Here is a 10,175-nt window from a genome sequence, read left to right as displayed (position 1 = left end):
AGATCCATTGCCAATCAAGAACACTTGGCAACAGTGGGCAGGAACTACCGGTAAGTGTTAAGAGCACTTGACCACCAGCATTTCAGTTTCATGAAAGGTACTACAGTGGAAACCTCGGGTTAAGTACTTAATTCGTTCCGGAGGTCCGTACTTAACCTGAAACTATTCTTAACCTGAAGCACCACTTTAGCTAACGGGGCCTCCTGCTGCCGCTGCACCGCCGGAGCACGATTTCTGTTCTCATCCTGAAGCAAAGTTCTTAACCTGAGGTACTATTTCTGGGTTAGCGGATGTAACCTGAAGCGTCTGTAACCTGAAGCATATGTAACCCAAGGTACCACTGTATAAAAGTGTGAAGCAGAAGTCATTTGTGTAAGGCACTCAGCTCAAGGCCGCATAGAAGCCTCTTTTGGAAGCCCTTATTAGCATGTGTCTTTTGGGAGTGGTTATTTTAAAAAACACGATTGGCCATGTTCTGTGCCATGTAAGCAAAAGCACATGAAGTCTCCAACCAGAGTACTCATCATTTACTCTGAAACATTCACTGCTTTGAATGATTCATTTTGGTTTTGCTAATCCAAAGGGAAGAAGCCCTCAACCCTTTGACATCTTATTCCCGCCGACTTCCTTTGGCTTTTGAGATTATCCCATGCACTGACCCATCCACCTTTTCAAAGCTGTCTTTGCTGCTCATAAGGGTTAGAAACTTTGAAGAGCACAAAGAAAAACTCAGAATCGTCGAAACCTGGACTGTGCATCCTGTCAGTTTGCATTTCTTAGTACAGAAAGTACTGATCTCATGTGTAGAGATCTTTCCTATTCTACTTAATTCAGGAGGGTTCTGGAAGCTTATCTGTGTGAGAAACAAGCAGAAGGTCTATGATTGTTTGGGTTATACTTTCAGAGAAGCGAAGTACAGCTGGTTTGAACTGGTTCTCTTATCTCTTTCAATCAAGGTCATGCTGACTATAAAAGTAGGGCCAGAATGAGCCTGAATTTCACTTTCTCTTTTTTATCTCTTTTCCCTCTGTGTGGTGTTCTGTACAAAGTAAGCATAGTGCAAAGGTTTTAGATTTATTCTAAGTTATTGCAAGTATAAGTTTAAGTCTGCTGCAACTGGATTATTTATGGACAGTGCCAATTCTGAATGTGTTGGATTTGTGACCATTATGCTCATTTGCCTTCAGTAGCATTAAAGCTCTGCTGGATGAAATATTGCCTCTGGTCTATTTTTGGGAATCCCACAACATGTTTAAGTTTGTACTCTGCTAACTATACATTGGAATCTACTCTGGATCATATTGAGTAGACTTTAAATGATACACCCAACCCATATTCTGTACTTTTTCTACAGCTTTGAGGCATCCTGGTATACAGATAGCCTCTTATTCTGAGATGTGATCAATTGCTTTTGGGAAATGGCTGCTCTGCCCTTAGTATTTCACACACCCCAGGCGAAGCCTTTACAGATTAGATTCAGGACTGAGCCACGACCCAAATCAAGTGATGAAAATGGGTTTAGAACCATTAAAGACGCACAAGCAAATAATTACTCCAACAAGTCAAAAGCAGGTTGAATTTACATTTTTTACTTCAAAAAAAGGGAAGTACATACATGAGGGAAAGTGGGGGGTAAACAACAATTGCTTGAAACCATGATCTCTACAGGTTTATTTTAATTTTAATATATATTTATATATTTATATATATACCTCCAATTACCCACCCATAAGTGTGCAAGTCTGCGGGGCTCACGCCCAACGCCTTGCACTAGCACTTACAAATATTAACAGGATTGTAGACAGAGGAGGAGAGGGAACCGGTCTTCAAGGTTGAGGCCCCAACGGGAAGTAGCAAGTTCTATAATACATGGCATTAGGTTTATAGTACACAGCATCACTTCCTTTCAATGACAGAACGCAACAGCAGGGAGGAAAGAAGCACGTTAACAGTTACTAAACACTAAAAGATATTCAAATGTCATTATGTTATACATGTACAGCAACTAACTGCTTTACAAAAAAGCAAAATAATACAATATATTGTCACATGTATTTACAGTGTAGTAAATATACTTTTTTCTGTCAAATTTTACACAAAACTATTTACAGGGTGAATATACTGCATTAAAAAAAAGGGTGTGGCCAATGCAAAAAAAGTGACTTCTGTGGATAAGAGTCTCTTGCATAACATTAAGACGTGCTTTAATACATCGTGGGGGGAAATTAAAACTAGAATCAAAGCAGGAGGAAGGGGGAGAAGAAGCCCTAAAACCCCACAAACCCATCAGGAAAAGAGCACCAGCCACAATCTTCAGCACTCAGTCCCGTAAAACGTTGACTTTGAAATGTTTCTTGGTTATCGAAAACAAGTGCATGCGAATGGAAGCGTAACAGACTGGCGGATTTAACAGGGATTCTTCTTTACGCGCAAGGAAAATGCATCAGGCTTAAACTTCAAAATCGGGGGAAAGATTTAAAAAAATACAAAAAAGAGAACAACGCAAAACAACTTTACAGTACTTAATAGTGCACATGGAGCCCGTGCTTGAAAACGAGGAGTGTCAAACTGGTTTCCTTTTACTTAGTGTGAGAGTGGGGAAAGGTTGACCCTGCAGATGCCACCGCACTCCACCTTCCCCTTCAGCCCCAGCCAGCATGGCCAATGGTCAGGGACAGTAGGAGAGCTAAGCCCAGCGACATCTGCGGGGCCACAGGTGAAGAGCCCCTGCTGCACAGCCTGCAGCAACCTTACGCTGCAGGTCAAAGTTACTTGGTTCTCGACATGATATTGAAATCCTCTAGGAGAAGGTTCAAATTTAAACAAAACAATCAAATTGCTAGCCCTCTGCCAAAGCCTGCTGGGACACCTCTGGTTGAGAACCTCTTTCCTGTGTTCCATTAAAAAAAGCAAAGGAAAACACTCCCAGAGGTCCCTCTCTTGTCTAAACATGCTGACACAGGAATTTATTCATGGATCTACTTTGTTTTAAAGGCACATGGATGCCACCAACCCACAAGCAGCTCAGCAAGATGCACAGCCTCCTCCAGAGCAGGGAAGTGTATTCTGCTGCTTTCTGGGCCCAGAGAACATGAGATGGCCCCCAATGGCCCAGGACCTAACCGTGAGAAGGTGTCCTTTTAAAGCAACAGCACGGAATCGTTGGCTGGGTTGTGTAGCCGATATCCAAAAAATAAAGGGTGAAGACAGCAACAGTTGGTGGAAGGGCAAATCAGCTGCAGTGGCTAAGGAGAGGACATTTTTCACCAAGTGGATGAGAGAAACACTTAAGGCACTGAGCAAATCAGCCACTAAATGGGTTTTGTTCGGGGACAAAGCCATCAATGCACCCACCATCTCTGCATTGGAAAGAAGCACCTCTGAATTGCTGCTCCCTTATCCCGTTAAGACACCTCAGTCCAGAAATCAGCTCTGCTAAAGCACATCTTGTAAAGTAAGCTTTTCTATCTTTTTGATTCTAGGAAGTCTGCCCAGATGAGTTTCTGCTGCCCTGTAGTGGTTTCTCTCAAGGGTGCAGAGTCCGATTTCTTTCGAAATATGCATAGTTTGGATGGCCGAAGAACGCAACAGATTCACTTACTATCACTGTGTACAGCACTAGGTCCCCGTGGTCTTTGGCCAACTGACCCATGCCGATTACTACATCCAAATAACCTCGAATTGCGCATGTAGCTTCTTACAGGCTTTTAACATACAAGGCGGCATCAACTTTCATGGACTAAAGCTGACTCCACTGGATGCATCAACTGGCACATATAATGTAAATATATGTGCTGTGAAGACGACACTTTATGCACCTGACAATGTGGGCTCTAGTTCAATTCCTTGAGTGCATAATTCACCAGTTTCTCTAGAATTTGAACACCCCCCCCCCTTTTTAAAGGCTAACTTTGCAAAGAGCATGAGAAGGGTGCCGAAGACCCATCTGGAAATATCCCACTAGCCTCCCTCCTCCAGGGAAGATGCATGTTGGCAGCAAGAAAAAGCAGTGTCAAAACGAAGACTAAAAATGGTGGGGTGTGGGGCTAGAGTGACCTCACTCCAACTCTCTTGATTTGTACCTCTTGAAAGTTATATAGCTGAAGGAAGTTCTAAAACTGAGTGCTTACATAATACAGCCTAATTTTAGAAACCAGGAAAGTCAGATTGTCTGGAGATCCTGATGTTTGGCAGGCTGGTGGGAAGAAGAGAGAAAGAGAGAAGGAAATTACTTCCCTTGCCAACCCCACTTTGGGTTCGCTGGCCTGTTTTGCCAAACCCATGATTTGATGACGCAGCCTAGAGGCTACATCAAGACCTACTGAACTGCTGTGAATGCTTCTCCTCCTCCTCCCCTGTATCCCCCTGCCCTCAAGAGTTCTCTCGGCTGTTCACAGTGACTGCCTGTGCAAACCCCAGCTGCCACACACCTAAAACATGGGCGTTATCATAAGGAAACCTGGTGGGTGTGCTTGGAATTCTGACCATTGCTGTGAATGGGCTGGCGGGCTGTGATCCTCTGGGCAGAGGATTAGCTGTGCCTATTCAGAGCTTACACTCTGCCACTCCCTGTTTCTGTCACCTCTGCCATGAGAGATCCTACTGGCTCAAGCTTTGGGTGAGCCCTCAAGGTATGCGATGGAGACAAAGGAATACGTCAGAGGGGGGGGAAGGATTAAAGGGGCTTCTGCGCAGGGCTCCCTTTGGGAAGCCAAAGGGTTCACCCACCTTGTCCAGTCCTCTGGCACCACAAGCTGCACATCTCCTGACCTTGGCTTGGGGGTGCAACGTCTACACATGGCCCAGTGAGAGATGTTAGCACAGCACAGGACTCCTGAGGACTACATCGCGCTATTTTTCTCCCAGACTTATGATTTGACACTCCAGCACACTGCAATGAGAACAGGAAAGCTCCCAATGCAGGTGTGTCCTGGTACAATAGGCAGTCTTTCCTCTGACCACAGAACTGGGAAGAAACCTGAAGGATTCTAACCTGCGACAGTTTCATCAATCCTACTTTAACCCTTCCCATCTATTTCAGCTGAAATTCCAACATGATCAAGAGCGTTTCCTTTCTCTACCTCAAAAAAACCCAAAAAACTTTTCTTGGTTGGGCAGACTGTTGTTGGCACCTTAAGACTGTGTTCCAGGAGTGGAACAAAATAAAATACTTCCTCTCTGAATCAATACACCAAAAGCAGTTGTTTTATACACATAAAACCCATGGCATTTTAAATGAATGTTAATAGCTTGCTAATGGACCATTCATTTGCACCCTCTGTCTAATGCTGTGGAATTTGATTTACCCAAAGTCAGCATTAAAATTTCACTATACAGTTTCAATTGTATGTATATTATTCCCTTTGAAGCCACTGAATAACCGATTATGTCAGCAATACATACATTTCATTTCATTTCTGACTGACATGCTTTTTTAGACATTGAGAATTTGTGCTTCCAAAATCTAGGCAAGCCGCACACTTTTGGGCAGCCAGTCAAAGCAGCACGTTCATCATCCATGTTGCTGCTGAGGACTCTGGTAATCTCAACACAGAGCCACAGCAGTCTAGTGGCTGAGTGTCAGACAAGAACCAGAGAGACCCAGATTCAAAACCCCAACTCAGCCACAAAGTTCAGTGCCTGACTTTGGCCCATCCATTCTCCAGCCCAATCAGCATAAATGTTTTCCCCCTATTAATATAGTTTCACAATACTGCCTAAGAAGTATGGTTAGGCTATGAGAGAGAGAGAGAGGGAGGGAGGGAGGGAGGGAGGGAGGTGGAGCCATCCCCATCTCTCTCATCCTAGCCCAACAACCTAGCCCTTATTCCACACGTGTTTTTCAGAAGAGACATCTATTACCACTATAGCATTTTGACAAGGCCTTTCATGGTGGCTGAAAGCTGTTTCAGTCTGTGGTTCCTAAAGCTGAAACATGCTTCTGTTGGCAAGGATTACTGGCCAATTATAGCTTTTTTAAAATAAGCCCTCAGGGCAAAGTTTGAGTGTATGCCTGGAATCCAACTACATTCTACTCAAGAGCAGACCCAACGGAATTAAAATCTGTTAGCCTCGCCCATTAATTTCAATAGGTCTGCTCTAAGTACGGCTAAAGCTGGATACAACCCAAAACAGTTACACTATCAGAAAAGGATATTTGGGCCACTCTGGGTTTGAGAGCAGCAGTTGCTCCTTTAAAAGTAAGTAAAACTTTGAGTAGGAGCAATGTGGATATTTTGGAAAAAGGGGTATGAGCCAATTAAAAGTCTAGGGTGCTTGGGAATTGTTAGCGGCACCTTTCCTTAACTGGGAACATCAATGAGTTATGTCAATGTGGTGCAAGGAAGGTGGGGGAGAGTTATCACATGAGAAGCAGCCGTAACAATCTTTGTGGGAGCAACAGCCCAAGATGACACAAGCACAAATGGCTGCAGTGGAGCTTCCACACAGGAGCTGCTGTGGAATGAATCAAGTCCACACAGGACCCCAGCTGGGAAGGGCGAATGAGCAGGAAAGGCCCACACAATCACAACATTCACCCTAGCCATGCTGTGGAGTGGGACGGAACATTGGAATAGCTAGGATAGCTCAGTCGGTAGAGTACGAGGCTCTTAATCTCAGGGTCGTAGGTACGAGCCCCACGTTGGGCAAAATATTCCTGCACTGCAAGGAGTTGGAATGGATGACGCTTGTGGTCCCTTCCAACTCTACAATAAAGAAGTGCCCCTCCCCACAGATGCATTAAAGATACACCTTGATGGGGCAGAAACTCTCACCCCTTGGTTAAACTCATTGCACTGTACTTGTGTTCAGAGGCCATTTAAGCTCAGGAAAAGGATGTCCACAGCTACAGGGATGTGGGATGGAAACCAGGATACTGACTGTGTCCACTGGCCATCAAAACCTCTAATGTGCAAACAGGATTGAATATTAACACTCCCCCCCCTTTAGATACAAAACAAGCCATAAACAAACAAACAAGCTCCCCCCAAATAAGGTAACAAAAACGTGTCTGAAATGCGAGAGACATGATTTCTGCCTTTCAACACAACCTACGGTCATTTCCCTGCTTTCTTCAGATTCTTAAAAGTGGTTCTGTTCATCACAGTTTGGCTATTACCAGCTTAAAAACAAAACAAACAAAAAAGAACAGAAGGGTTGTTGTTGTCGTTGCTGCTGCTGCTTCTGGTTTTTTTTAAAAGGTGGCAAAAAACAGAAATGAAAATCCAAAATAAATTCAGACAAAATGTTTCGAGAGTTGATCGTCTGGCACCACGGCTGACAGGGCGAGTGGGCAGGAGGGTTTGAAATTAAGTGCGGCACGACCACTTGTGGAGGTGGGGCAGGAAGTACTTACGCCACGTTAGAAAACCAAGGATGGAAGGAAGGGAAAACAAAGGGGAAAGGAGAAGGCTTCAGACAATCTTTTTGATGCTGTGGCGCTTGAAGCTGCCAGTGCTGCGCTGCTTCTGCACCTGGCTGGCGGAGCCGTGGCGCGTCCTCCCACTGCTGGAGTGTGCCGTGGTCGGGGAGAGCTCCACGTTCTCCTTATCGATTCCTAAGGTGGTGGTGGGAGTAAAAGAAAGATAATTAAAAAGGGAAGTGCCATGAGCGGGAAAGGTAATGTGGAAGCTTCCGCCGGACGACTCCATCTGAAATGGCCAACTCAGGGTCGGGGAGGGTCCGTGGCCCTCCAGCAGGACTCCCAGCGTGGTCAGTGGTCCGGGCTGATGGGAGCCCAGCCACCTCTGGAGGGCCATACAGGTTCCCCACCCTGTTGTTATCATGCAAGGAGGAGCTCCGCCTGCAGTTAAGATCAAAGAAGCATCCAGAATGGGTGGCGGGGGGGAGAGAGAGAGAGGCAGGAGGCATTCTCTTTTGTGCCAAGGGTATGCCATGGGCGCTGGGAAGGAAGGGGAAAGCTGCTGGTGAAGCGAGAAGCAGAGATAGGGCTTAATGGGATTCCAGGGCAGTTCCAAGAGTTTTTTTTCTAATGCACATCTGACCCCCAGGTGGCCACTGCTGGGTTGCTGGGGAACGCACTGCCATTTAGGGAGCAATCAACTTCACTAAAGCAAAAGTGGAACTTGTGATGCTAGCCTCGGTTACAAGATGTTCCTGACTGTTTATTTAGACAGAACAGAAGTAACCTGCAGGCCCATGGTCTAATCATAACATCTGCAGCTCTTGGCCTTTCTCTTTTCCCCTGGCTGCTCCAGCCTCCTCCCAGCTGCTCAAGCCACTTGGCCTGCTGCGTAACTCTCTCTTGCTCTGGGGGAGCCGCCCCCCCACAGCTCCAGATACTGAGGGCTAGCAACTCCCATCTTTCCCAGCCAACAGGGCTAAGGGTCAGCAATGCTTAGGGTCTGGTCAGCTCTGCCAGAGAATCTTAGCCTGTCTCCTCTGTGACATCAGTCATCTCTTAGCTAGTCACAGCAAGTTACTTCCCCTCGTAGGGTGTGACTTAGCCCACCCTTTCGTGTCATTTGTATTGTTCTGATAGATTATTCTTTGAAACAGCATCTCTGACAGGCATCCTTGGCAAAGAGCATCACATTCATTCATTCCTTGAGGAACACCACTATCTGCATTTGGAAAACGCAGGGCAAGGGTGCAATTTTAGGGCTCAAAATGAACCACTGGGGAGTCTTTAGGCTCCTGCCTTTAATGTCTATTATTCGCTAAGCTTAGTTCATTTCACAGTTGCCAGGATGCTACCCACCGTTCAGATGGTTCAGCACTTCCAGGGGAAGCAGAGGAATATATACATTTTTATGCTTTTCCTTGATCTATTATGGAGGCCTCACAAAGAACCCTCCCAGTAACAGATCACACTAAAACAAAGGCAGGATATGGAGGGAGGGAAGACAGGCAATGAAGCTAGACACATGTAGTCCAAATGACTCGATTTCTTCATTCTTGAAGCCTTGTTGCTAAAAATGTTCCCTAGAGCTCTGCTCAGCAATATACCTTCAGCCTCATAACACCCCTCCAAGGTAGGCCATTCCCCCCATTGGTACTTGAGAATGAGTACCACTCTGAATTCCTGGATCTTGGGCACTAGCACTGACCATGCTAGTGCCAAGCTCTACAGCAGCATCTTGTAAGTGTAGAAGGGAATAGAAACACCCACACACCCACACCCTTTTCTCCTCTGCAAATCCTCCTCCACTGAGTGCATGGATGGGGAGACTGTGTTCCATCAGATGTCAATGGACTTTTGGCTCCCATCACTCCAACCATTTATCATGCAAGCTGAGGCTGAAGAGAGCCCACCCAATGAAATTTCCCTGGCATCGACGAGGCTGCTGGATGTGCAACTGCCTGCATTTTCCGCTGGCAAACAGTGAGGGAGGAGGGCAGGATGTGCCACGGGTGCCTGACATCACCTCAATTCAAACTCACCATGCAGAAAGCACTCCAATTTCTGCCTCAGTGGGTGCTCCCTCATGCACAAACAGAGTATTTCTCAGGACAGGAAAACAACAAGACTGGCTTGCAGGCACTTCTTTCCACAGAGCTTTCGCATGTTCTGCTAACTATTCTTCCCCAGCCCACTTCTCACTGCCATTATTTGGGTATGAGAACAAGTTCCCAGTCACACAGCGTTGCTTCCAGTCACTTTGGAGCCTGTTCAAAGAGCTGCACATAAAGGAGGAGGGGCAAGAATGGGCCCATGCGGCTTCCTTAGGCTGAAGCTTTCTCCAGCTCAACGTTGTGCTGCTGTTGACTGCCTAACTCTGGGGTTGTCTGCTTGGCATGATGCCACCCTGTAGGGCTGCTTCTGGCACTTGCAAACCCTCTCAGTCCATTTCGCTCACTGCTTCCTTCATCATGAGGTAGTTGGGGTAGTTACTTCCACCCCACCCTGGCAAAAAAAAAAGCACCTGGAGCTCAAGGAGAAAGTTGAAAGAGCCACACTTTCCTACTTACTCTTTCAGTTCTATTCATTTTTCAAGGCTCATGTTGACACTTGGGGGGGGGGGTTATCAAGGCAAAAGGGGAAGAGATTCCCTCCCATGTCCTCTTCCAGCTTGGTGTACTTTTCAAGCCAGAGCTTGAAAGGAGAATGATCTGTAAGGGAAATGGAGCGGCCGGCAGGGAGAAAGTGGGGTGCCACAGGAGTCAGAGGGAATATGCACACACACACAAATGCTCACAAAGCATCCTCCTGA

At 46.0% G+C, this 10,175-nt stretch overlaps 1 protein-coding gene across 3 annotated transcripts in view; it reads right to left on the bottom strand.

Moving 5' to 3' along the window:
* Positions 1 to 1,569: 1,569 nt before the first annotated feature.
* Positions 1,570 to 10,175, bottom strand: part of NF1 (neurofibromin 1) — a 163,420-nt gene continuing 154,814 nt past the window's right edge. For all 3 annotated transcript variants that reach the window (XM_028707813.2, XM_077919455.1, XM_077919456.1), the window contains one exon: positions 1,570 to 7,558. In XM_028707813.2, coding sequence (XP_028563646.2) covers positions 7,416 to 7,558 — 143 coding nt within the window. In that variant the 3' untranslated portion in view covers positions 1,570 to 7,415. The remainder of the gene's footprint in view (positions 7,559 to 10,175) is intronic.

The sequence above is a fragment of the Podarcis muralis genome, chromosome 15 (genome assembly GCF_964188315.1).
Source record: "Podarcis muralis chromosome 15, rPodMur119.hap1.1, whole genome shotgun sequence".
NCBI lineage: Eukaryota > Metazoa > Chordata > Lepidosauria > Squamata > Lacertidae > Podarcis > Podarcis muralis.
Note: the sequence above shows the minus strand (reverse complement) of the source record. Positions and strands in the feature narration are given on the sequence as shown.